A 26,493-nucleotide genomic window follows, 5' to 3' on the forward strand; every position below is an offset into this window, starting at 1 on the left:
CAAGTCATGATCTCGTGTTTCATGAGTTCGAGCCCAGAGTCAGGCTCCTTACTGATGGTGCAGAGCCTGCTTAGGATTCCCTCTCTCTCTGCCCCTCTCGTGCTCACACATTCTCTCTCTCTCTCTCGAAATAAATAAATTTTAAAAAATAATAAAAAACAGTGTGAATTTTAATCGTATTACGACTGTTAATATATTCCAAGGATTAAGTACTAACAGAGACAAAATGTCAAGTACAATCGACAAACTTCACTCCTAAAAAATAAAATCTTTCTAGAAGAGGCTTGCTATATATTTCTACCATCCATGGGCAACCCTATCTAGTCTTTCTGCTTCTTCTGGGAACACCATAAGCGGTTTTTAAAAAAAAAAATTTTTTTTAACGTTTATTCATTTTCTGAAAGACAGAGAGAGACAGAGCATGAGCGGGAAAGGGGCAGAGAGAGGGAGACACAGAATCCGAAGCAGGCTCCGGGCTCTGAGCTGTCAGCACAGAGCCTGACGCGGGGCTTGAACTCACGAACCACGAGACCATGACCTGAGCTGAAGTCGGGCGCTCAACCGACTGAGCCACCCAGGCACCCCGTAAGTGGTTTTTTTTTTTTAATTAAACCTTTGATTTGGAGATAATTGTAGATTATGCAGTTGTAATAAACTAGGCTGAATGATCCCTGTACCTTTTCCCCAGTTTCCGCCAATGGTAATGTCTTGCAAAAAAAGACATTACCTACGTAGCACAGAATCACAACCAGGATGTTGAGGCTGACACCATCAGAATGCAGGTGTTTCCCCCACTCTTATCCCCTCTCTCACCCCTGGCAACCATTAATCCATTCGCATTCCGTTAATGGAATCATACGGTGTGTAACCTTTGGCGATTGGCTACTTTCACTCAGCGGAATTCACTGGCGATTCTTCCGGAGTGTTTCTGTACCAAGAGTTCGTACCCCTCCATTGCATGGCACGGACGGACCACTGTTTGTCTAGCCGCTCACTTGCCGAAGGGCAACTGGGTTGTCTCCGGTTTGGGGCTATTGTGAGTAGAGCAGTGGTCAACATTCAGTACGGGGTCGGGGGGGTCAATAGAAGTCTTCCCACTGGGTGTTTCAGCTGTTGGTTGTAGTACCCGTCCGTAATGCCGCACCACCAGGTGGGTTCCTACTTGCTTACAGTGATGCGCACGCTCCCGGGATGTTTATGTGTGTGCGGTGGTTGCCCAGGACTGGGCTGTGAGTTGTGGAAATCCGGCAAAAGCAAACTCCATGGTTCCTACCATCGGGAACTTGCCATCTATCGAGGGAGCAACAGTGAGACTCAGACGTTGAAATGACACTGAAATAACAAGACAGCACCGCACGTTATCAAATGCTAGGCTGCGCGGTACAGAATTGAACCTTAGAGGAATCCAGAAATGGGAGGAGTGAAGGCCCAAGTGTCTGGGGGAAGGCGTTCTGGGTAATGATGATACCTAACACTGATTAAGGGCTTACTACGTGCCAAGCACGGTACTAAGCCTTTACTCATATTAACTCACTTGTTCCTCATCACGACTCTATAGCTGTCAGCATAGAGCCCAAGGCTCGAACTCATGAACCGCGAGATCATGACTTGAGCCAAAGTCAGATGCTCAACCGACTGAGCCACCCAGGCGCCCCAATCACGACCCTCTAGGGTGGCTACTATTAACCGATCTTACAAATGACGGAATAGAGAGGCTAATAACTTGCCCGTCATCACACAGCTATCGTATGACCCATCTAGGGTACAGAGCCAGGCGTTCTGGCCTCGGGCCACACTTAATCGCTGTGGATTCCGTCTGTCTGGTGGGAACGGCGGAGGACCATTTCCTGGTCGTGATTCAATTCCCACCCATTTGTTAGGTTATATTTTTACACAGAGTTACGTTGAACCCGGAATGTTAAACTCTGGCTTCCCTGGTGTGATGAATTCCTTAGGGGTCAAGGTTATAGATGAAAACTTAAAGTGCTTTGGAAAGAACGGCACCAGCTTTAGCAACAGGTAAGAACCCTGCATGTCATGTGTGTGCTGTGACAGGCAAGCGCCAGCCTGGAAGCCTGTTCTGTGTGTGTGTGTGTGTGTGTGTGTGTGTGTGTGTGTGTGTGCGTGTGTCTGCTGTGAGAGGCAAGGACCAGCCTAGAAGTCTGCTCCGTGTGTACACACATAAACAGCAGGACTGAACGCTCTGGTTATGTTGATTACCTGTGTGTGCGGCAAGAAAGGCACCAAACTCCCAGCTTTATACCATAAAACACCCAGGCTGGCTGAGTGCATTTCAGATAACGTGCTTTCGTGTTTTCTGAATCGCTGTATACCACAAAACCACGTCCGCACTTGGCTTTCTCCGTGGCTGCTAAATGTATGAGGGGTATGATTTGTCTTCCGTCACAGCGTCCACGACCACTCGCCCTTACGACTTCATCATTTTGGTTTAAGCGACAGGATGCGAGCAACCTGGCTTATTTGTCTGCTTTCGTTTTGAAAACGAAATGCAGCCTTGAGGGCACCCTTGCTGCCAGCCCTGGGGTGGGCAGGCAGCATGAAGGGGTCGCTGGGTGAGAATCTCCCGATGTGGTGGTCCCTCTGGGCTCTGCGTCCCCCCCCACCCCGCTGGCTAACCCTGCTGGGCCATGTACCCACCCCCCCCGCCCCCACACTGTCTCCACATCTAGAAAGTGGGGCCAGTTTCGCCCTGTCTTCCCTGCGGGAGCTGTCCATGAGCGTCAGGATGACGAGAATGTGCCACAGACTCGTTTTCTGTGCAAATGTGTGCTATTGTGGGAAATTAGATCCTGCAATTACGATGCTTGCAAACAAAACTTGAGGACAGAAGCCAGCTCAGGAAGAGGCTGTGAGTCAGGAAGACTTCTCCGCTACGGGGGCAAGAGAAATCTTTCAGTCTTTTGCCCCCTGGAGACACGTTTTGGTGACCTGCCGAAGTGTTCTCAGCTTGCTTTTCAGCGGGCTCGGCTGTGCTGGGCAGGCGATAACGTAGAGGTGCTGTGTGGTAGGCAGCGTGCCCGGGAAGCCCGGAGGCCTCTGGGCCCCGCCTGGCAGGCACGCGGGGGCGTGGCCTTGGCACTGGCGTGGGGGCAGCGGAACCCAGGCTCCCAGGCGGGGCTTCCGCGTCGCCCCCTCCATCAGCAGGGGAGCGGCCCGCCCCAGGGGGGGCCCTGTGCCTGAGCTGCAGGTCCGGGCTCTGTGTGAAACCCTGCTGCTCTTGGGGACAGTTCTCCATGGCCCAAGATGTTCCCCAGCAGGGCCTCATGCACAGAGCATTAGGCTCTTGCCGCAAAGGAAACAAAAACAAAAACAAAAAAGGATCCTGCAGCAAACGGCTGACCGCAGACTCGCAGAAGGAGCGCTTTCTAGACGGTCTGCTCGCGAGTTCCCGCTGCTGCAGGAGCTGCACCTGGCCTAAGATTTGAAAGAACTCTCCTCCTCAGTTCCTTCTTTGATGTTGTGGAGCTGGCATGCAGAGAGGAACGGCCAGTGCCACTCCGTGTGCCCTCCCGGCTGATGAAAAGGCCACACTCGGCAGAGGCAGCCCCGCGTGCACACGTTTTTGGTGTCCTCGGGTGTTCCAGAAAGGCCCTTGCTGGCACGGCGCCTCGGGAGCCCAGGCTGTTCACCATCCACACTGAAATGTCTGCTCGTGTCACTGCCGACTCTGGGCAAAAGCACCGGGGCCTGTCTGCTCGGTTTACAGACTCTGAGTTCGCATGTCCGCCCGGGGATGACAGCCAGAAGTCACTTTCCACACCCCTTGGCCTGGCTCCGTGTTCCAGAGACCCTGAGAGGTCCAGGGAACACCCTGGCCGCTCCAGCCCCCAACCATGCTCACCTCGGTCACCAGATCCAGGCGATACTTGGGTACTTTGTGCCCTCTCTGCCTCCTGCCTCCTTTTCAGTCCCATGGCCTGCTCTTTCCTGACTGCACACCTTCCCCAATTTCTTCTGCAGCTCCCTTTCTTGTTCTTCCCGCCCAAATCTCCAGCCATCAGGCCCAGACCTGTAGAGGCAACAGACTGAGTGTTGTGCTCCCACGTTGTCTTTTATTTCATTTTAACTTAATTTTTAAGTTTTTACTTATTTGAGACAGAGAGCAAGCGAGCACGGGACGCACAGAGAGAAAGAGAGAAGAGAGAGGACCCTCAAGGAGGCTCAGCACTGTCAACGCAGAACCCGATGCGGGGCTCGGTCTCACGAGACAGGAGATGGTGACCTGAGCCGAAACCAAGAGTCGGACGCTTAACCGGCCGGGCCTCCCAGGCGCCCTCTGTGCCCCCATATTTTAGGTACAACTTAATGATTTCGAGTCCCCTCTGAATGTCCGAAAGCAATTCACAACTCGCCCTCCCATCCCCCCCTTCTCCCCTGTATCCCAAGCCTCAGTAAGGAGGAGACAGCAGCTGCCGTGCCAGATACCCGGGGATAAGCCCAAGGCCCTGGCTTTTCTTCCCAGCCAGTCACCAAATCCTCAGGGAAACCCTCACACTGGTGCCCTCTGTTCACCCTGGTGCCTTCCTGGCCCCCCTCTGCCACCCTGCCACCTCCTTTTCACGTTCAACGTGCCCGCCGGGGGGAACTCTCCAGAGCTCTGCAGCTTACACTCTTTCCGTGACCTTCTCTCACTCTGGGGAGGAGATCCGAGCCCCTCAGCTAGGTCCACGGGTCCTCCTCTCCCCAGAGCGAGCTCCAACCTCCGTGCCTTTGCCGGGGATGCTTCCTCTCCTGGACCATCCTTCCTTTTTCAAACAGCGGCTCTTCACCCTTCTTTCAACACTCAGCTCAAGTGCCGACCCCTCTACCAAGCTTTCTCTGGTCCCAGAGGCGCTGACTCACTGCCCTGGAAGGGGGAGGGGGGGCGCCCACCGGCACCAGCACCGGGACATTCTTGCATCTGTCCCCGCCATCTGGCTGTGAGGCCCTGGGGAGTGGGAGTGTCTTGCTGACCACTGAACCCTGCTTAGCATCCCTGGGGGGATGTGTCTTCACATCCTATGGCATCAGTGGTCGGCAGTGTGAGTTTCATGCAATTTGGGATTTCTGAGATACTGTCCTGTATCGCTCACCGTGGTACAAGTTCTTCGCTTGAGAATTATGCATGGAGCGTGTACTAAGTGCTAAGGACTGGGGGGCAAAATAATGAATTTTGTCAGACCAGAAGCTGATGGTCAGCTGGCGGGGGAGGGGAGCAGGAAAACAGCAACAACAACAACCACCATAATCCGTACAAAACCCCTGAAGGGTTTGGCCCCCAACAGCGAGAAAACGGGGCTGGGCCACAGGACACGCAGTGGTTATGTTCCTTGACGCCTCCAAGTTTGCCTCCTGGATTGCACGCTACGACACTGTTCAAACCGTTGTACGGACGGCCGTCTGCAGGCCTGCTGTTAGCTGAGCTCTCTTAAGCCCAACAGTTGGTTCGCAGTTTAGAAAGACCCAACTGTACGCCCATAGCATTCAATCCCTCACCATCTAATTCAACGGAGTATTTCTAAGAGGCTTACCATGGACTAAAAGGACGTACATAACAGGAGGATGATAATATTCTGTTTATCTGGCATAATGAAGGAAGAAAGTATTCTTCTGGTTTGTTTTTTACCATCGCCCCTTTAATAAAGCCAGTGTGCATAATTTGTGCTGGCAACCTAATATATGCTATGTTTCCTTGACTTCTTCACCAAAGCACATGGATCGTAAGTCTTTTCTTGGTGACTTGGAATTTTTATACCAGGCTCTAACGCTCAAGGCATAGTGCCATGTGAGGGCTGTTGGCCCCACTCACATCAAATGCTCCCAGAATGCTGCTTTAAAACAAATCCCAAAGACGGTCGGCTTTGGCTTCTTAATTTTTGCAATCTCCTGGTGGCCTTGTAGTCCTTGCTTCCTCCTGCATTTAGCGTTAGCCTTGCAAGTTTACTGCTTCTCATGCGTTGTGGCTGTAATGGGAGAAAAGTAAGCAAGCTAGGCCTTCCCTAAAACAAGAGCGGGCCTTGGGAGGATGGAGGGGCTCTTCCAAAAATCCGGCCAGCAGAAGACTTCCCAGACACTCTGTGCAAGGACAGAGACGGCAGGTATTGGCTCTTACTGCCCTGGCTTCCTAGAAGGACTAGTGCCCCCTACCTGCCTTGCCGGGAAAGGCAGGCACTAGGGAAGAGCTCCAAGTTTCTCAAAAGACAGAAAGAATGATTTTGAAAGACGTGTGTTACTTTTGAACACGAGCAAAAATCCCTTCAAGTAAAAGGGTATCATATCGGCCCCGTCCCCAGCCAGCCAGCCAGCGGGATGTGTGAACTATCACCGGGCTGCAGCTGCATGGGAGGAAGCGAGATGAACCAGTGGGGGTCTCTCGCCCCCAACCCCGACCCGGCTCACACAGACAGGGCTGTGCTGATACAGGCCCCCCGCCCCCCCCCCCCCCCCCGGAAGTGAGAATGCCAGGTCAGCTGCGTGTGTAGCTGCAGAGGGTGGCGGGCCTGAAATATGTCACCTTCTGCCCAAGGCTTTTCATACACAACTCTTGGTCACTCAATTTTTGCAAAGCACTTCTTTTTTTCTCTTACAGAGTATAACTGGTTTCTCATACAGTCTTTTCCTGAAACTCTGAAGCTCCCACGCACAGAAATTTGATGTCAATTGATTGTATCTCGGTAGGCTACACTTTCAGAATGTATAGTTTAGAATTAACAAAAGGGATCTTTCCGGCCATAAAAGCAAAAAAAAAAAAGGGGGGGGGGAATTACTTAAAATCCTCCACTTTTTCCCTGTAAAGGAATCGAACAGTTAATGAATGTCTCCTCCCATTCCCACCCCACCCCCTTCCTCTGTCAAACCCTGGGTGAATTTCCCTTCCTTGGCTGGCCGGATGGTTGCAGAAGGCCGGAACTGGATCGCTGTGATGGCAAGATTTAATTTCGAGGGCACGGGTTCAGACTCAAAGGCTGAAGTACAGAGAGCAATTCTGACTCATCGGAAAGAGTATTTGTGGTCTTGGCAAAACGTCTTAGCGGTCATTCAAGAGAAAACAATGAAAATTTCCTCTATGTTTGTCTGGCCTCAACCTCAGTGATCATCGGAGGGAGACATAACCTTCTGCTAACGGATAAATCCTCATAACAGGTCTGACACACAACAGCACTGGCTCCTTGCTCTCCACAGTCTGGGGTCCAGGCAGCTTCTCAGAAGCTGTTGGGATATAGTTAGCAGTTTGAGCTTATGGAAAATATCTGCTGGCAAAAAACAAACAAACGAACAAAAAAAGCACATAATGCAAAAGATGAAAAATTTCATTAAATGGTTGAGATTCTTTTATCTCAAGATTAATCAAGTTTTTTTTATCACTTTTCAAAAATATATTTTAGAGAAAGAGTGACCAGGGGATGGGGTGGAGTGGGGGGGAGAGAATCTTAAACAGGCCCCACGCTCAGCACGCAGCCTGACGAGGGCCTTGATCCCCTGACCCTGGGATCATGATCTGAGATGAAATCATGAGTTGGACGCTCAACGGAGCCACCCAAGTGCCCCTGTTTTATCACTTTTAATCTCATCTTAACACGGTTTCTGATTACTTTTTTTTTCTTTAATGTTTATTTTGAGAGAGAGAGAGAGAGAGAGAGAGCGCGCAGGGGAGGGGCAGAGAGAGGGAATCCCAAGCAGGCTCCGCGCTATGGGCATGGGGCTCAAGCCCACAAACCATGAGATCATGACCTGGGCCAAAATCAAAAGTCAGATGCTTAACTGACTGAGCCACCCAGGCGCCCCATCACTTCATTCTTATTATTACCTTATAGGAGGTTATGATTTGGGTTCTTTTCCTCTGAATAAAATGAGGTTCTCAACAAAGTCCAGCATATGTGTCCCTTTTTTTTTTTAAATATGTGTCATTTTAAAGGGCTACTCCCAAGTTCAGTCCTCACTGTGTAACAGCAGCATGAGGACAAAGGAGCACAGAGCTTCTGAACTGAACAGCCATGTTGATATTTTCTTTCATTGGATTTTTGGAGTGAAACTGTTGCCATTTTCGTTTCAGGGCGTCTAAAAAACCACATCTGTATCCAATATATACACATGCAGCAAAGATAATTCAGGAATATTTGATTTTCTGCGGGACTTGCTTGTGAGGCTATGATTCAGCAGTAAAATAAAAAAAAAAAAGTGCTTTCAAGGCAACAAAACACACAGAGGAACCAAAAGTGCTGGAGTCTGCCAAAAAGATGTGATCAACAAATACTGGAGAACGTAATTTGGGGACCACAACGTCCGAGCACCATTATCCTAGGGTTAACGAACAGATCAAATGAGTTCACGTACACAGAAAGAACAAAATGGTACGCGACACACGCAAGACGGGATTATTTGGGGGCAGGGGGTGGGGGCGGCGAACGTTCTGAAGCAGAGGAATGGAGTACAGATGAGGCCTTAAAACTCTGCAGCCCTCATATAGAGACATCTTGAAATCGGCATAAACCTTCGCAGACACCGCAAACGTAATTTTCACAAACCCGGGAAGGGGAAGGTGGGAAGGGGTGGAAAGTGCCGAGAAGGAACCCGTCTCGGTGACGTCACACCTCTACATTCCAAATCCCAGGAGGGAAGCAGGTTCTGCTGTGGCAGCCAAGCTTTCCACGCATGCTTCTTCAGGGAAGGCGTCTCCCCGTCCGTTCCGGACTAAACTTAACCCAATTTACAGCACACCGTTTCTCTTCATTTCACCCAGGGGAGAGCAGGACCAGTAGAGGTGGGTCCTAACGAGGCCTTCCTTCCTGACTCGAGGCTGAGCCCACGAGATGTGGGAAACAGAGATTAGAAAAACTGAGGCCACTCCCATGGCCAGAGCAGTATTTATAAAACCAGCTGGCTTGTCAAATAGAGGCTAGGAATCCCCAAAGGCGTTTCTGTCTGGCATTAGGGATTAGCAAAAATTCTCCCAGAGGGCTGGGCATTGTCCTGGTTTCTCGTACTTTCCATTGTTTTTAGGGCGGCTGGGGAAACTGTTAATTCCACGGTCACACTGATGCTCTAAAATTACTAGATACTAGCTCCGTGCACCACAGCTAAAGGGTTCAGGTTCCGGCTCGACTGTGGAACTCGGGGTCTCCGATGCTATTTTACTTTAGCTGAGGCATGTCTGGTGGCTCAAACAGCCACTTTTCTCTTAAAATGACACTTGCAGAATGTTCTGGCCGGCTTGGACCAACAGGTCTGTATCACCTGTCCCTATGCATAGAAACACACCCTCTTTGCAAGAATAAAGCAGGGACTTTAAGACCTGAAGTTGGAAACGCTGATCTGCTGAGCGTTCAGAAAACGTACTGTCTTAGGCTCAACAATCTGGACTCTTCATTTAGAGCTGATATATGGGAAGAAACTAGCTCAACTTTGTTAAGGTTTGTAACCATAGGTTCAATGTTGAATTTGCTTCTGGAGGGCTGGGTAGAAAGCAGAGATTGTGCGAAACACAGTAAAACTTTATCTATAAATAAGCACAGAGAGAAAAACGTTTTTAGGATGGCTGAGCCAGCATGTTTATACATGGCACGATTATTTAGTTTGTGGTCTAATTACATTTTGTGACCAAAATCCCAGGATTTAAATAACTTTCTGCGTACTTCCCACCTCCACCTTCTACTAATGTTCACATGGGAGACATCACGAACTGATAAAGATAATTGACTTACGTGCTCAAAACGCCCAAAATACATTGGAGTATAAAAGCAGATTTCTGACAACGGTTTTTGTCATGTTTTCATTACAGAAAAGAGTTTTGCTTTTAATTCCAGCATAGTCAATGTATAGTTTTACATCAGGTTCAGGCGTATAATACAGTGATTCCGGCATTAATAGAACAGATTTCTAAAGAAAAACCTCAAAACTAAAATGCCAAATCATACATGAGAGTTTGATGCTTTGGAAGAAATATCTCGCGTACCATCTTCTTGGTTTCTTTAAATCACAATGTTTGGAGGCAATACTCCAAGAGTGGTTTCATTTTTTATTTTTTTAAGTGTTTATTTATTTAGAAGGAGAGACAGAGCGTGAGCAGGGGAGGGGCAGAGAGAGACGGAGACAGAAAATCCCAAGCAGGTTCCGTGCTGCCAGCGCAGAGCCCAACGTGGGGCTCGAACCCACGGACCGAGACATCGTGACAGGAGCTGAAATCAAGTCAGACGCTCAACTGACTGAGCCACCCAAGCGCCCTCAACGGTGGTTTTAGAAGGCGAAAGATTTATTCGATCTGAAGAGAAACCAGAGTATAAGGGTGGCTTTAAATCAAAGACAGAAAGGAGTATGTTCAACATCTATAAAATTTTGTATTTTTGGCTGCTTTATTAAAAACTTCAAATTGTTTTAATTTCTTTGGTTGCAATGCCTAACCCAAAAGTTTAGATTTACCTTGCCCTTGACCGTGCTATCAAAGCCGCCCCACCGAGTGTTCTGAATGAACACAGACATGCTCTCTCATAGCCTTAGGTTTCACCTGCGTTCTTATGCTCTACTGCCCACAGCAACTCGACTTACTATAAGTTCCCAGAACGCAGGCCGGGTATTCTTCCTGCTCAGGGTTTACTTGTAATCTTATGATGACAGCTGTGTTCTCAATAAAACGTCTGACAGTAAGAAAGACATCTAAGCTTCCAAGCCAATGCTACATACTAGGTAAGAGATGTGCCACCTCGCATTATTGTTCTACGTCCCTGGATCCTCAGAAGAGAAGTCTGCGAATTTTTCTCCCTATTCCAGTCAACACAGAAACAGGTCAGTTTCATGGAGGCAGTGAACAGTTTTAGCTTTGCAGGAACAAATTACATATATATATATATATATATATATACACACACACACACACACACATATACACATATATATACCAATACAATACCAATATATAAAAATATATATATGTTTATATAGATAAAAATATATATTTATATTTTTAATCTATTTATTTATTTAAAAAACCCAACTTACTATAAGCATGAGGAAAAATTAGGTGATTTGGGAAATAATACATTCCCAACTGGTAAGCACACCAGGTCCTGGACTTCTGCAACATCGCTTAGGCTTCAGCACCACGGCATTTCCTGTACATACTTCTGTTCATGATGCTTGCTCCTCTGATTTACCTGGAATCCATGAAGCTGGGGAGGGGGGGGGGAAAGGATTCTGTAAGAAGCGGATCAATGTCAGAAAACTATCACATATCCATACCATCAATAAGGATGAAATAAATATGTCAGGGACGAGCACTTCTGAGGAATATCTTGAGTTTATTCTCAATTCACCAGGGTCCCAGTTTCAGGCAGAATGGTTGCAAGATTACTTGTTACCAGCACGGCCTCGTTCTCTGATTTTAAAGTTGAGAACCTCCAAAACAGGTCACCTCTGGAAACCATTTTTAAAATACGTAAGGTTAAAAAAAAAAAATGTAGCAGTACTCAGTGTCCAACAGAAACCACTCTGTCTGTTAAACAATATCTCGACTGCAAGGCTTCTCTTGCTGTCGGTCGATAGATAATGACACCGCGCGGTCATTATCACCGTGGCAACAGCACCCAGGAACTATCAGAGGAAAATTGCACATAGAACGGCTGGCTCTTGAGCAGTCATGCCTCAGCTTCCTCTGGAGTATGCTTTTTCTGCAAGTCTGGTGTGCTCTAGGGTACCACCAACCCAGGGCGGCTCCAAGACTACAGATCACATCTCGATTTCACGTGAGTCCCGATTTCCCCGAATCGCTCATTCCACCAACAGGAGCACCTGCCACGTCTCAAGCACCGTTCTAGGAACTGAGGCTACAGTAGTGAATAAAGTCCAGTGCCGGGAAGGGGAGGGAGGAGTCAATAAACGAGCTAGCGAATATATATTTCAAGGTGCACTAAGTACAATGGAAAACTGAGAAAGCAACGAGCCCGGGAGGCTTTCTGCCCTCCTCTCTGTACCCGCACCCTGCTTTGTACCTGCTTCTCACTTCTCCCGCTGACGAGCTCTGGGCACCAAGTCCGGGTATCCCGCGCAGGCACGGTGCCTAGCACGCAGCACCCGCTCAGAAAACGTTTGTCCAGGGAACCAATTCCCTCGTGGCTCCCTGGGCAACAAAGGACTGAGGCGGGCTGCAAAGTCCACGAGGCCCCAAACCTGGAAGGGATATGCACACGAGAGCACGTTACACAATTTTAAAAGTTATTTTCGAGATATAATTGAACGCCGGAGGCGGGCGCCGCCGGGCCGGGGCCGGGCCTCGGCTCCCACGCGGGCAGCGCGGCCAAGGCACAGCCGGGACACGTGGCCGCCCGCTTCGAAGCGGGCGCCCCGGCCCCCAGCGCCCGGCCCCGGCCCCGGCCCCGCTCCCACCACGAACGGCGGCTTTCCGCCGCGGCCGCACGGAGGCACCGGCGTCGCTCACCCAGGCTGGGAAAGGCGGGCACAGGCCGGCTCCAGCCCCGCCGCCGCCCCTAACGCGGAAACCCGGAGCCGGGTTACCGCGTTGCCACGGCAACTCAACCACCGCCTACACCGGAACCGGAACCTTCCCTTGGAAGTGACCTCTTCCCGGCGTGCCGCGGAACGGCGGAGCCCGCCCACTGCCTTTCGCAGTCATCCGGGAGTATCCCAGCAGGCCCGTCTACCCTCCGGAGGGAAGTCGTCTTCCCTCTGGTTTCGCCTCTCCTCGCCTTGGAGCGTGACCCTGATGGACATTCACTCTCTCCAATCAACTGACAAAGCGATTGCCAGCGGCCAATAGTAAGGGCTGTAGGATGCGGGCTTAAGGACCACCTCCATCCTGTCGGGGACCGGGCGAGTCATACGATTGGTAGAATCGAGTAAGTGCGGGCTAGCGTTGTCCAATCACGGGGAGGAGCTCGGAGCCGGCCCAATGAGAGCCTCCGGGGGGCGGGCCGGGCTGCCGCGGGCCCGGGGAAGGCTCCCGGGGGTGAGCCGAGGTCCCGGGCCGTCAAGGGCTCCGGCCAGCGTGCGGGAATGAGCGGGTCCCTGGGCCGGGTGGCGGTGGCTCTGCTCCGCTGGGGGCGCGGCTCCGGCGGCGGCGGCCTTTGGGGCCCAGGCGTGCGGGCGGCGGGTTCGGGCGGCGGCGGGGGCGGCTCAGCCGAGCAACTGGACGCGCTGGTGAAGAAGGACAAGGTGGTGGTCTTCCTCAAGGGGACTCCGGAGCAGCCCCAGTGCGGCTTCAGCAACGCAGTGGTGCAGATCCTGCGGCTGCACGGCGTCCGCGACTACGCGGCCTACAATGTGCTGGACGACCCCCAGCTCCGGCAAGGTCAGGCGGGCCCGCCGGGTGAGGGGCGAAGGGCCGGGGCCGCACCGCGGGGCTTGGGTGTGTCGCGCAAGAGGTCGGGGGGCGGGGGGGGGGGTTCGAGCGGGGCTAAGGGCGCGGGTTCCTGCACTGTATTCGGGGTCGAGTGGGGGGCATGGTTGGCTTGAAGTGGATCTTGAGGATCTGGGCATCCGGTTCTCTGGCCAACTTGGGCATTGGGTAAGTCCCAGCTGTTCACTGGTCCCCACGCTGAGCCCAGGGAGGCGTTTCGGAGCCAGATCTCTCAGGCTCAGTCGGGGGGAGAGTGATGGGGAAGGGAGGCAAGAAGGAATACAGTAAGAACCACTAGAAGGTAGGCACTTTGGGGGACACGTTGAGAAGGTCGGCCTGCCTCACGAATAAGGAGCCGGTGCTGTTGATGGTGGAGGAAGGGCCGGGGTTGCCTTTGTCTGAGGCTGCCTGGTGCTTCAAGGCTCGGGCTGTCCGGAACCATCCTTTGTTGTTGCCACAAGGAGGGGGGGTTGACACTGCTTTTAGACTAGTCTTACTTGGGATCACTTGGTGTGGGAGGAAAAGTCATGAAATTTGTTTTTAGATACTCAAGGACAGGTTGGGATTGGGGGGGCGTGCTGGGGCATGGAGAGGCCTGTGGACAGAGAGATAAGGAATGAACCCCGTGCCCTAGGTAACTGAAGCTTGGAGCTGAAGGAACCAGGGACCAGTTAGGGTCTGGGGCCAGATGCAGCAGGTAGGTAGAGGCGGGAGGGCCCGGACAGCTAATTGGTACTTCTTCTAATAAGCACCGTGCCAGGAACCTTATTGACATGCTTTCTCCTGTTTTGTGGGGGAGGAGGAAGAGGACAGAGGAGTGTGTTGACTTGCCCCTTGGCTAAGGTTCTGGGTCAGAGTTGGTGGAGCAGTGGGGAGGCTGTATGTACCTCCTAGAGGGTGGCTTGGTGTCCTGCCTTCCCATTAGAGACTCCCAGTGACTGAATCCTGGCACCTCCCTGAGCCTAGTGCTGTTCTTTAGTGACAGTGTTCCAGAAACGATTTTACGGGGCCAGCTTCTCTGTTATCCCAAGCCTAGAATTCTCCCATTTTGTTATTACATATTTACGACTGTTATTCTCCAGTTGAAATGATCAGTCGTAGTCCTTTCTGCTTGATGAGACAGGCACTTGTGGTGGAAAGGTTTTGGGTTGTAATCCCTCTGCAGCCAGTCTGCTGTGCAACCTTAAATCCCATCCCTGCATTTTCCTTTTCAGTCGTATGAAGATACGAGGAAAGCAGACTTGACAAAGTTTTGATGAGGAAGAAAAAGAAAGTAAAACTTTTTAGAAAAGTGCCCCTCATTTTATCCGGCACACAGAAGGCACCCACTAAATGGTAGCTATTTTATTATTGGGATATTTGGTTTTCAAAGTATCCCCCCCCCCCCCCCCCCCCCCAATTAATCCCTGGGAAACTGTTGGTTTCTGTGGGTGGAAACTAGGAGGAGTGAAGGCAGGTTAACATTACCAGCTTTATGTGATCTTACCGTGTATTATGCTCGTGATCCCTGTTTGTTTTCCTGCTAGGATGCCACCGGTCACTAGGCCTTGGGGTGTTTTTGGTTTTTGGTTTTTCTATGTACGGGGAGTATCTGCGGTCTTCACCCAGCAGTGGCTGCTCTACTTACAAGATAAGATAGGAGAAACTACTCTGTAATCTTTCCATGGGGACCTCGCCACAGGTCCCCTGCAAATTGCTAGTATGGCCGTTCATAAAAAGTTGCGTTGTTAACAGCCTGTTCAGTACGAAGTTTTGAAGCTCTTCGGTTTGTGGTTTCTGTTCTCCTGTGGAATACAACGGAGATAGGCTATGCTGGAATGTAAGAACAAAGTAGGAGCAGAAATAAGAGGGCTGACTCATAGCACTTGGATTCCTGGCTTCCGTTTCACCTGTCTGGTTTCTAGTCTCTCACATTCTCTCTCTCTCTCTCTCTCAAGTTTATTTATCTTTCTTTTTTGAGAGAGAGAGTGTATGTACATGAGCAGGATAGAGGCAGAGAGAGAGAGAGAGAGAGAGAGAGAATTCCAAGCAGGCTCCGTGGTGTCTGTGCAGAGCCCAACACAGAGCTTGATCCCTTGACCCAGGGATCATGACCTGAACTGAAATCAAGAGTTGGTCACTTAACTGACTGAGCCACCCAGGTGTCCTAAGTCTCACTTTCTTAAGTGTTCAGACAACAGCTACAGGAATTTAGCCCTTAAATTTATTTTTTTTTTTAAGCTTTATTTGTTTATTTTGTGTGTGTGTATATGAGAGAGAGAGCATGAGCCTGGGAGGGGCAGGGAGAGGGAGAGAGAGAATCCCGAGTAGATTCCGCGCAATCAGTGTGGAGCCCTGCAGAGCCCTGCGGAGCCCGACGTGGGGCTTGAACTCACAAACCGTGAGATCATGACCTGAGCCGAAACCAAGAGTCAGGGGCTTAACCAACTGAGCCACCCAGGCGCCCCAGCCTTTAAATTTCTTGATCGTAGAGTTTTGACATTTCCATTCCCATTTTGTTTCATACCAGATTGTCATCTTCGTCGATAAATGTATTGCATATATGTTGAACATAACATCCACCTTTTGTGTTGCTTAGAAAAATAAACTCGCGTGCAACTATTATGGAGCAGGGTAGCGTGTGCATGTTCCCGCAGCGGGGACTCATTTAGCCAGGGTAAGACTTTATAAAACATTCAGACTCTTCTTTATTCTCTACACTTTTGACTTTACCAAGAGAAGCTGCCAGGCTGTCTGATGGTTGCTTTTGCTAGTCAGAGCTACCTCTGTGCACCTTTCCTAGACCCAAGGTCCCCGCTAGTAACTGGAGAGGCGCAGCTGCCAAACTGCCTTTCCTTTCTCCCTGTGCCACAGCTTTGCGAAGGGCTCAGAGCCTGAAGAACACCCACAGACTCTGTCTCGTTCCTGCTGCCCGGTTCCCAAGGTGTGATGCAGAGAGGTCTCAACCTGTGACCCAGGGAACAAAGACGACTGTGAGGTCCTCCTCCGGTCTTTTCTTTCTCCTGTTTATCTGGAATACACACAGAAGGGAGCCACAAAGGGATCGGGTCCCGGCAGACAGATGTCAGCATGTCCAAATCCTCCTTTTAACAAAGCCTGTCTTTTATTTTCCTTTGTAAAAGTAACATGCTCACCGAGGAAAGAGGAAACTTGGAAATGCCGAAAGTAATAAACGAAAACTACCTGTAATTCTGCGTACACCGTTAACATTTGTATCTAGTTTCTAGTCGGGTTTTTGTTTGTTTGTTTGTTTTGTTTTTAAATGCATTTGAGATCACACGTGTCCATGCTTAGCATTTTGCCCTCTGGAGAGCAGGGACCATGTCTGACCGCGTTACCTGAGTACCCTGTATATTGCTTATGCAGCGCGAGCTTTCGGTGAGGATTTTAATGAATAAGTAAACACTTCTCTTATCTATCATATCGGAAACCATCTTCCATGCTCTTTAAAAACAAACCCTCTTAAATTTCTGCCTGTTCAGATCACCATTGTTTTTTGCTTTCACGAGGAGCAGTGTCTGTTGAATGAATAGCCATTATCTTATTGGTGAATGTTTATTAAGCCTTTGAAGATATGCACGGCCTTTTCACTATCAGGGAATTTGGGCAACAGTAACAAATCTGGGACCTTGGCAAATGTTAAAAGATTGGGGGGGGGTGTTTCTGGGTCTTTGTTGTGATGGATGTGATACATGCTGTGGATGAGAGAATCCAGTCGCACCAACACCTGGGAGGAGTAACTGTCGGTGCCGGGTCAAGTTGAAGGGGACCAGCTGCTTCCCTCCTGGGTATACAGTCTAGAGTGAAGGTTGCCAGGGGTTCCTGCGTGGCTCCGTCGGTTAAGAGTCCGACTTCGGCTCAGGTCATGATCTCGTGGTCTGTGAGTTTAAGCCCGGCATTGGTCTCTGTGCTGACAGCTCAGAGCCTGGAGCCCCTCCCCACTCCCGCTCTTTCTCTTTCTGTCTCCCAAAAGATAAACACACGTTAACAAACAAATAAAGTGGGGGTTGACAGACGACCTTTGTAAAGGGCCAGAGAGTAAGTACTTCAGTCTTTGTGGACCCTTCCACTCTGCTATTGGGGGCCTGAAGGCAGTCGGGATGGTACCTAGACAGGTAGGTGTGGCCGAGTTCTAATAAAACTTGATTTGCAAAAAGTAGGAAGTGGGCCATAACTGGCCCAAAGGCCGTAGTTTGCCACCTCTTTCTCCAGCGAGGAAGACCCCTGTGTTTGAGTTAGAAGATGCATGTAATGATACTCCCTGAAGCACTGCTCGTAATAATGAAAACTTGGCAAGAGAGGATCTTGGCCTATTAGCAGACTGGATAAACAGACTGTGGTTTAGCCAGGCGATAGAAAACTAAGTTGTGGTAGAGTGATCTAGTTCTAGATGTATCTCATGTAACTGAATCTCAAAAATTACAGGGTGCAGTCACGAAGTAAGTTGCAAAAAAGGTAGTCATGGCATAATGCCGTTCGTGTATACAGACGTTACCGGTGTGAAACGGCCCGACGTGTTGCGGACACATGTCAGTTGTAAGTATGGATCGTGGGCAGGGGTGGGACGTGCCAGCCAGAGGCCACCTGCGGAGGTCTAGAACCTGTCCTTTGGATTCCTAGAAACCCGGATGGAAATCCAGGCCCGGCTGTTTGCCAGCACTGTGACTTTGGTTAAAGAACTTCTCTGAGCCTCAGTTTCTTCCTCTGATAAATAGGGACTAATTATGCCTTCCCGGAAGGACTCTTACAAAGGTTAAGTGAGGGTATGTATTGAAAACACTTAAAGAATGTGAAATTCAGTAACCCTATCAGCAAGTGCCTGGCACACCTGATTGGTATTTTTCCAGCATTCTTCCCTGGGCGTCCTCTGTTGCACGTATTTCTAGAGAGGCAGGACTTGAAGGGTGGAGTAGGGGGCATTGGTGGAGAGGAGAGCGTATCCGCCTTGCACCTGGAACGTGCGAGCTCAATCCTTTCACCAGTTAGGTCTCAATTCATCTTTGTAATAAATCCGTGAGGCATGGATTTCTTCCCACTTCCCAGGTAGGGAGACTGAGGCTAAGACATGAGCAAATTTATCTGAAGCTACATCTGCAAGCTAGCAAGCCACAGTCGGCTGCCCTTAAAGCCATTGCTTTGTTCACTCTGTCCCCAGCCTTTGCTTTTCCCCTGTTGAGGGTCTCTCGTTTCCCTTGCTGTCTCTGCTCAGGTGATCTCATGGGGGTGCTGACGTCATTGTTTCCTAGGAGGACTTCAGGAGGAGGTGATGTGACTTGCCCCAGGCAGAGTTAACCTGCATCAGACTCTGAAGCTCCTATGGTGAAAATCTACCAGGAAAAAAAAAAAGGAAACTCTTACCATTTGTTTGTTGTCCAAACCGGGAACGAAGTCTAATGTTCCGAAATGGGATGAATTTTGAAAAGTCCCTTTCGAAAGTTCTGGAAGTACTTTTTTTCCTCTCTGGTTTGATGCTTTGGAATATTAATTTTTTTGGTGGGGCAGTAGGTAGAGGTAGAACCGGTTTTGTAAGACCACCTCCTTCGTCGCTCCAGATTCCTAGTGTCACCCTGTGTAGAACTTCGCAGTCAGTACTTTTGTCCCAAATTGAATCATTGTCATCTATCGTCTTTAAAATGCCATTGTCATTAAAATCCACTCTTGGATACGATTTTCTCATTTTCACGAGTTTCTCCGATCCTGAGTTATTTGGAGTGAAAGTTAACTACCACTGTATGTTGCAGGTTTTGAGAATTAAAAAGTGTGAGAAATTAGCCATGTTTAAACAATTAATGGTGGACCGATGGGATTCATTTTAATTTTCAACTTGTGAGCCGCGGTCTCTTATCAGAAGTTACTCGCTTCGTGCTATAGGAATCCACTGGTTATCTCGTTAAATATTTAAACTTGTAATCAGGCTTCTAAAAAAAGGAACGTAGTATTTTTTTAAGACGCTGAAGCTTTGCCTTGCTATCAGCTGCCTGTAACCTCTGTTACTCTAAAAGCCAAAGAAGCAGGTAGGTTTCGTTTTGATCAACTGTCAGCCGGTAGGCCCGTTGGCCACTGTCACAATGCCATCATGGGCTCTGAGGGGCGGTGCTTCTGAGTTCCTGAAATGTAAGTTATTGGGCAAGATAGTGTGACTCTGGGGTTTGGAAGGAGTCCCAGCTCCCTCACACGTGACTGGAGGGGGCGGATGTTCGGGAAGGTTGGAAAGCCCACTGGCTGGGTAGTTTTAATGGTGGCGTCTCTGCCTCTTCTGTCTTGTCTGGACGTGTGATCTGCAGCAGCATGAAATTAATGCAGGAATCGAGCCTAAAGCTTTGATTGAGTGTGGTACTATAAATACGATTGATGGAAGCAAATCATTCTTTTACTTAGCAAAGATCTTATGTAAAAAAACTACTCTTTAGGATCAGATGCGTGTGGTTTTCGGGCGACCTCAGATGGCAAATTTACTCTCATTTATGGTGCGTTTCAAAAATTGTAGGGACTCACCGAAAGAATCAGTAGATATTCATTGTCTTGGAAAGCTTCACACAATGTATTACCAATTGAAAAAGACCCAGATGTAAAAGCACACACTTAAGTGGCACATGCACACAATACAGAAGGTTCTTAAGAAGCTTTCAAAGAATTACAAGAGATTCGTGTTGACTTTAAACATTTCTTAATTCCCACACCCACTCTCGGTCACATGAAAGTAAAAAAAGATGGATCACTGGCTTCTTTGTGAAATAAGTTCTAACAGACTATTTAAGGACAGAGCTTTTTTTTTTTTTAAATACAACTCATATGCTGAGTCGTCTCTGTGGCATCAAGGATCAGAATGATGAAAAACTTTAATTCATCAAGATACTCTAACATATCTAGATATTTGGTATTCTAAAGACGTTCTGAAGGCTAAATGAAATTTTCCTTTTATTAGTAACCCCCCTACCTCTAGGTGATTTTTTTTTTTTTTTTTTTTTTTTTTAAGACACTCAAAGTGGCTTAGAACTGTGCTTTTCTGGGGATATAACATACAGCATGGTGACTATAGCTGACAATCCTGTATTGCACATTTACAAGCTTTTAAGGTAATCTCGAAAGTTCTCATCACAGGAAAAAACCTCTGTAACCTTATACGGTGACAGGTGTTAACCAGACTTATTGTGGTGATCATTTTGTAATATATACACATATCAAGTCATTATATTGTATGCCTGAAATAATATGTCATATGTCAATTATACCTCAAAAAAAAACCCAAAACTAAGTGTGCTTTCTGGGGCCTATAACGCTGGACCCATTATCTCCCTAGAAGTCTGGGGAAGAAAGATAAAGCTCTCAGCTGGGGGCCATCTTTAGTGCTGTGGTTAGGAGCTAAGTTACCGTTTTTTAGAAGGCAGTGACTTATTTAAAAGAGAAAAACACATTGCCTCTTAGGATTTGGGCCATCGCTCAAGGTGGTGTTTTTATTTGGAAAATAAATGCTGGGTAAATGATAGGGTATCCAGGACCAGCTTTTTAGCACCAGTATTTTTTGTTGGTTTGCATGAAAACCCCCACGTGAACGACTTTTAATTTGCACGGTATTGTGTTTTGTTTGAACAGCCTGTTGACGTTGCTGTTTTGTTTGTTTGCTCGTTTTGGCCATTTGAAAATATCTATGGAAGTGTAAACATGGCAAGTATATAGTGATTGATGGTCACGTGCCATGGTTTTGACCATCGTCCGTTTTTCATAGAGCCAACACACGTTTTGCTGGAAGGCCATGTTTTTGGAAGTGTTTTCTCATCTCAGCACACAAGTAGGAAGGAAGTAGAATGGTTGGAAGAATGTGAGGAAAGAGCAGCCTTCTGTCTTGAGATCGAAACCACGCCTTTTCCCTACCTTGTTGTCAAGACCATCGGGCTCATAGCCCAGAGCTGAACAGAAGAACCACACGGCCTCACTGTCCTAGAATGTGCCTCATCTCTGTGTGTCCTCCACACCGCTCACACACGGGACTGATCCCGTACATGCTGGTTGGTTTCTTGTCCTCCGTGAGCACTTGAGAACGAGGAGGGGGGGCCCCCTCACCCTCTGGCACCGCTCCTGGCCCGGGACATAGGCCTTAGGCGAGCTTCGGGCTTCTCCTTGCTTTGACTTGGTCGCTGCGAGTTCTGTGCTGAGCCGAATCCACCTGCCCTGTGGAGAGCCCATCTGAGGGGCTGAGTAGGGCGAGGGCTGCAGTCTGCCCTAGGACAGAGATTTTTCTCTGGGTCAAAGAAGTAAAGGCAAAAACCCATGACCAACCCAGATAGGCATAAAAACCGTGAGGCGGGGACTGCCTCATTTGGCAGAGTTGGACCCGTGGGTCCATGATAGACCCATATTAAGTAGTCCGCTTGGAAATGAAGTCCTGGCATTTCTTTAACGTTTGGTCTCCCTGAAACCATGACTGGCAGATGAATGGAGAATGTGGCTCCGTATGTGTTGTGTGACTTACATGAACCGGTCGGTTCTTTGCCATCAGTCCCTGCCGATTGTGTGTGCGCGCGCGCGTGTGTGTGTGTGTGTGCGTGTGTCAGACATTCTATGACAGCCTCGCCTACCTGATTGTCCCGTCGTGAAAGCTTTGCGAGATGGGGGTGGAAACAGGCGGGTGGTGGAAAGACTTGGCCGAGGCCTCACAGCTCGTAATTGGAGGAGGTGGGGTTTGAACCGTGACCCAGTTGACTCTGCAGCTCCGAGTCTGTGGCAAACACGTCCCTCGGGGATGGGGGAAGCAAGAAGGGAACGGCACCGGATGTCCTGCTGGGAGCGCATGGAAAACAGATTTTGCCACGAGAAGTTCAGCTCTGACCGTTTGAATGACACTGAAATGTTCTCTCCCCGTAGGCATTAAAGACTATTCCAACTGGCCCACCATCCCGCAAGTGTACCTCAACGGCGAGTTCGTGGGGGGCTGTGACATTCTGTTGCAGATGCACCAGAACGGGGACCTGGTGGAGGAACTGAAAAAGCTGGGGATCCGCTCTGCCCTTCTGGATGAAAAGAAAGACCAAGACTCCAAGTGAGGGCGGCCCGGGGCCTCCCTGAGCAGCAGGGGCTGTTGGTGCCCAGACTCCCTGCCGGCCAAGCCTTACCGATTCTGGTCTTGACTCTTCAGACGGCAGCTGCTTGCACGGATTTCTCCAGTCTGTAAGCAGTTGGGCGATTTTGGTGTGTCTGGTGTTGGGGCTGCGAATATTCTGTTGTGAACTTCATTAGAACCACTGCACTGTAATGATTCAATGTTGTATTACGATATTGCTGTCAACAAAATCTGTTCTTAGGTTGTCATTTGCTCTTTGCCTGATTCAGGAGTAAAACGAGGAGCTTTTGAGTCATTCTTCGTGAATCCTCTGCAAATGTGTCAGTCTGCAAAGATAATTATATCTCCCCAAATTTTTCGTAGCTGCTTCTGTTAAGAAAAATGATGGACAGGGAGGAAGATGTGATAACTGGGGTGTTGTTTTTTTTAAATAAACTGCCAACCCAGGGATCCTGTGTGTGAGTCGTTCATTCTGAATAGCAGGAACACTGCACCTTCCTCTGCTCGGGCCCGCTGTAACAAAATACCACAGTCTGGGCGGGCTTATGAACAACAGATGTTTATTTCTTTTGGTTCCGGGAGCTGCGAGTCCAGGATGAAGGCTCTAGCACACCAGCTGTCAGGTGAGGGCTGTGCCTGGTTCATTGACGGCATCTTCTCACCGTGTCCTCATGAGGAAGCCCTCTGGGGTCCCTCTTAAATGGGCACAAATCCCATTCGTGAGGACCCTGCCCTCGGTCACCTCCCAAAGTCCCCCCGCCGCCAACACCACCATTCTGGGGGTCTGGGGTCAACATAGGAATGTTGAGGGGAGGCATTCAGTCCGTAGCAGTGTGGATTATGAGTGCCCGTGACCTTCCGTTTTTAGAAATGCGGAGTGATTCTCATACTCTTCGTTAAATTTGACATAAAAATTGCCATCAAGCGATGGTCTAATTTCTTGAGGGAAGGTAAGCCTTGTGAGTGCCGGGTGGTGTTGACTGGCCGAGTTGGGCGCCCGGGTGGCGTGCGGAGAAGGGAGGTGGCTGAGGCTGGAGGAGGCAGCCCCGCTCGCCCGTCCCTGAGATCTGGTAGCTGCGCTACTGTCAGGGGGATGTCACCAGCGGTCTTCCAAAGACAGGAATCCACTGAGCATTGTGTTTTCTTAAAAAATACGGTCTATACACGATGTTATATAGAGAACACCCTGAACACTCCACCAGAGATCTACCAGAACTGATAAAGGAATTCAGAAAAGTAGGATTTAAAATCCGTTTCATTCCTATACACTAATAATGAAGCAGCAGAAAGGGAAGTTACGAAAACAATCGCATCTATAATTGCACCAAAAATAACTAACTCACTAACGCTAACCGAGCAATCTATACATTCAATGCAATCCCTACCAAAATGCCAACACAGTTTTCAGATTCGGAACAGACAATCCTAAAATTTATATAGAGCCACAGAAGACCCCGAACAGCCAAAGCAATCTTGAAAAAGTAGAACAAAACTGGAAGCATCACAATTCCAGGTTTCAAGTTATGTTACAAAGCTATAGTAACCAACAGTATGGTACTGGCATAAAAATAGACACATAGATCAATGGAACAGAATAGAAAACCCAGAAATAAACCCACAATTATATGATCAATTAATCTCCAACAAGGAATGCAAGAATATGCAATGGGAAAAAGCCTTTCAACAAATGGTGTTGGGAAAACTAGACAGCTACGTGCAAACGAATGAAACTGGACCACCTACACGGTACCAAAAATAAACTCAAAATGGATTAAAGACCTAAATGTGAGATGCGAAACCATAAAAATCCTGGAAGAGGCCGCAGGCAGCAATTTCTCTAATATCAGCCATAGCAATGTTTTTCGAGATACGTCTCCTGAGGTAAGGGAAATAAAAGTGAAAATAAACCATTGGGACTACATCAAATTCTGCACAAAGGAAACAAGAAAACGAAATGGCAACCTACTGAATAGGGGAAGAGATTTGCAAATGACTTCCGATAAGGGGTTGGTATCCAAAATGCATAAAGAACTGATACAACTCAACACCTAAAAAGACAAATAATCCAATTAAAAATGGGCAGAAGACATGAACAGACATTTTTCCAAAGAAGGCATCCAGATGATCAACAGACACATGAAAAGATGCTCAACATCACATCCTCAGGGAAATGCAAATCAAAACCCCGAGATACCACCTCACAATGGCTAAAATCAACAAGGCAGGAAGCAACAGGAGGTGTTGGGGAGGACATGGAGAAAGGGGAACCCTCCTGTGCCGATGGTGGGAATGCAAACTGGTGCAGCCACTCTGGAACACAGTATGGAGTTTCCTTAAGTAAAAAATAGAACTACCATAGGACCCAGTAATTGCGCTACTGAGTATTTACCTAAAGTATACCAAAATCACTAATTTGGAAGGATATATACATCCCTGTGTTCATTGCAGCATTATGTATAATAGCCAAATTATGGAAGCAACCCAGGTGTCCATTTACAATGGAATATTATTCAGTCATAAAAAAAGAATGAAATGTTGCCATTGGCAGCAACGTGGATGGACCTAGAGAGTAAATGCTAAGCGAAGTAAGTCAGAGAAAGACATACCATTTGATCTCACTATTATGTGGAATTTAAGGAACAAAGGGGTTAAAAAAAAAAAAAAAAGATCTCCCCCTCCCCCAAAAAAACAAACAAACCCAACTCTTAACTATAGAGAACAAACTGACAGTTTCCAGAGGGGAGGTGGGTGGGGGGATGGGTGAAATGGGGTGGGGGTGGGGGATGAAGCGTATACTTAACCTTGATGAGCACCGAGTAATATACAGGGCTGTTGAATATTGTACACCTGAAACTAATGTTAACACTACGTTGGCTATACTGGAATTAAAAAAAAAAGCTTTGGCACATGAAAAAAGAAAAAAGGTCTTTATACAAAAGGGATTAATTGGAATCCTAGCAGAGATGCCTCCAGTGTATGGTATCTTTTTATAAGACTCTCAATGTGTCTCTGTCCTGAGGCTGGAGGCGGAGCTGGAGGTGAGCTTTACCGTGGCTCCTGGGAAGAAAGCCCATCCTGTCACCAAGCGCCTTTGTGTCCCCAGAGGCCTTCATTCATCTCCAGGGCCTTAAACAGAACATCTCTTGGAATTGCATCTTTCCCGGTGGCAGAGGAAGGACAAAGAATGCAGGTTTTTGTGAAAAGGGCAGGAGTGACGAGGGCGGTGTGGCTCATTCCCCAGAGCCGGTCTCGAAGCTTGTTCTGTGTATTTAGTCCGCTCGAGTGCCTCTTGAAAAAAAGCTCTGAAAACAGACTGACGTAAGTAGAAACTGCTGAGTTCCTGCCACCATCCCTCCCGCAGAGGTGTTGGGGATCCCAAAAGAAAGGAAAGGAAAGTGGGAGCCCCACCCCCACTGCACTGGAGACCAGAGCGCCCAGTCGGGTTAGAGGGCGGCTCCTGGCCAGTCTCTGAGCTCAGGGCTTCAGAGAGAGAAAAGCAGATTGTTGTCACAAGGTTTTTTATTGCATGAGTTGGGCACTCCACCCCATCACTGCCTTGGTGTCAGCTCAAAATGAGTTTACGTAGACCCCCCTAGAGGGGGTTGGAGCTCAGCCAAGTGACCCTTCCTGTTCTACAAATCAAAGTATGGACACGAGGAAGGCTCTAGGTCTCCCCTGTGCTGCTGCTACGAGGCGGCAGAGCCAAGGTTGCAACCTTGACCTTTGGAGAGAAGATCATCGACAAATTGCTCCATACTGTCCCTGGATGAGCCCCGGGGCCGCGGGGCTCACACATGGCAATTGTTCCTCGCCTTCAGATCTGCTGTGTAGCCAGTACCTTAACCTAATTCTACCTGTTTTGGCTTTTCCTTAGGTCTGCCTATATGCCCTTTGAGTCTGTCTGAAAAATGAGATGATAAGATTAGCATGGAAACAGTGGGGAGAACTTCCCCCCCCTCACCGCCCCCCAGAATATGAGGACCGGGGGAAGGGTTCCCAACTGAATAATTTCACAAGAGCTTCGATGTTTAAGGAAATCGCTAAGCGCTACAGAAGCAGAAATGTTCTTTCCAGAAGTTAATTAATACTT

At 48.7% G+C, this 26,493-nt stretch overlaps 1 protein-coding gene, 2 long non-coding RNA genes and 1 other non-coding gene across 7 annotated transcripts; 2 read left to right on the forward strand and 2 right to left on the reverse strand.

Moving 5' to 3' along the window:
* Nucleotides 1-7,329: 7,329 nt before the first annotated feature.
* On the reverse strand, nucleotides 7,330-12,672 carry LOC132670273 (uncharacterized). Of its 3 annotated transcripts, XR_009606566.3 has the most exons (5): nucleotides 12,428-12,672; nucleotides 11,982-12,159; nucleotides 10,993-11,162; nucleotides 10,543-10,755; nucleotides 9,982-10,258 (listed from the first exon to the last, which is right to left on the reverse strand). It is a non-coding gene; the product is annotated as an uncharacterized LOC132670273 (long non-coding RNA). The 3 variants fall into 3 exon arrangements; XR_009606565.3 differs by lacking the exon at nucleotides 9,982-10,258 and adding an exon at nucleotides 7,330-9,496 and having other exon boundaries at nucleotides 11,982-12,672; XR_009606564.3 differs by having other exon boundaries at nucleotides 11,982-12,671.
* LOC132670637 (small Cajal body-specific RNA 13) lies at nucleotides 11,446-11,720 on the reverse strand. The gene has a single exon (XR_009606858.3).
* A 243-nt stretch (nucleotides 12,673-12,915) lies between the features above and the next one.
* On the forward strand, nucleotides 12,916-22,853 carry GLRX5 (glutaredoxin 5). The gene is made up of 2 exons (XM_060620686.3): nucleotides 12,916-13,297; nucleotides 22,208-22,853. The coding sequence occupies exons 1-2, from the start codon at nucleotides 13,003-13,005 to the stop codon at nucleotides 22,384-22,386; spliced, it is 474 nt and encodes a 157-aa protein (XP_060476669.1). The 5' UTR covers nucleotides 12,916-13,002; the 3' UTR covers nucleotides 22,387-22,853.
* On the forward strand, nucleotides 13,333-18,651 carry LOC132670274 (uncharacterized). 2 transcript variants are annotated; one of them, XR_009606568.3, is made up of 4 exons: nucleotides 13,334-14,680; nucleotides 17,771-17,881; nucleotides 17,966-18,108; nucleotides 18,555-18,651. It is a non-coding gene; the product is annotated as an uncharacterized LOC132670274 (long non-coding RNA). The 2 variants fall into 2 exon arrangements; XR_009606567.3 differs by having other exon boundaries at nucleotides 13,333-14,680; nucleotides 17,966-18,560.
* Nucleotides 22,854-26,493: the final 3,640 nt, after the last annotated feature.

Source organism: Panthera onca, chromosome B3 (genome assembly GCF_046562875.1).
Source record: "Panthera onca isolate mPanOnc1 chromosome B3, mPanOnc1 haplotype 2, whole genome shotgun sequence".
In the NCBI taxonomy this organism is placed as follows: Eukaryota; Metazoa; Chordata; class Mammalia; order Carnivora; family Felidae; genus Panthera; species Panthera onca.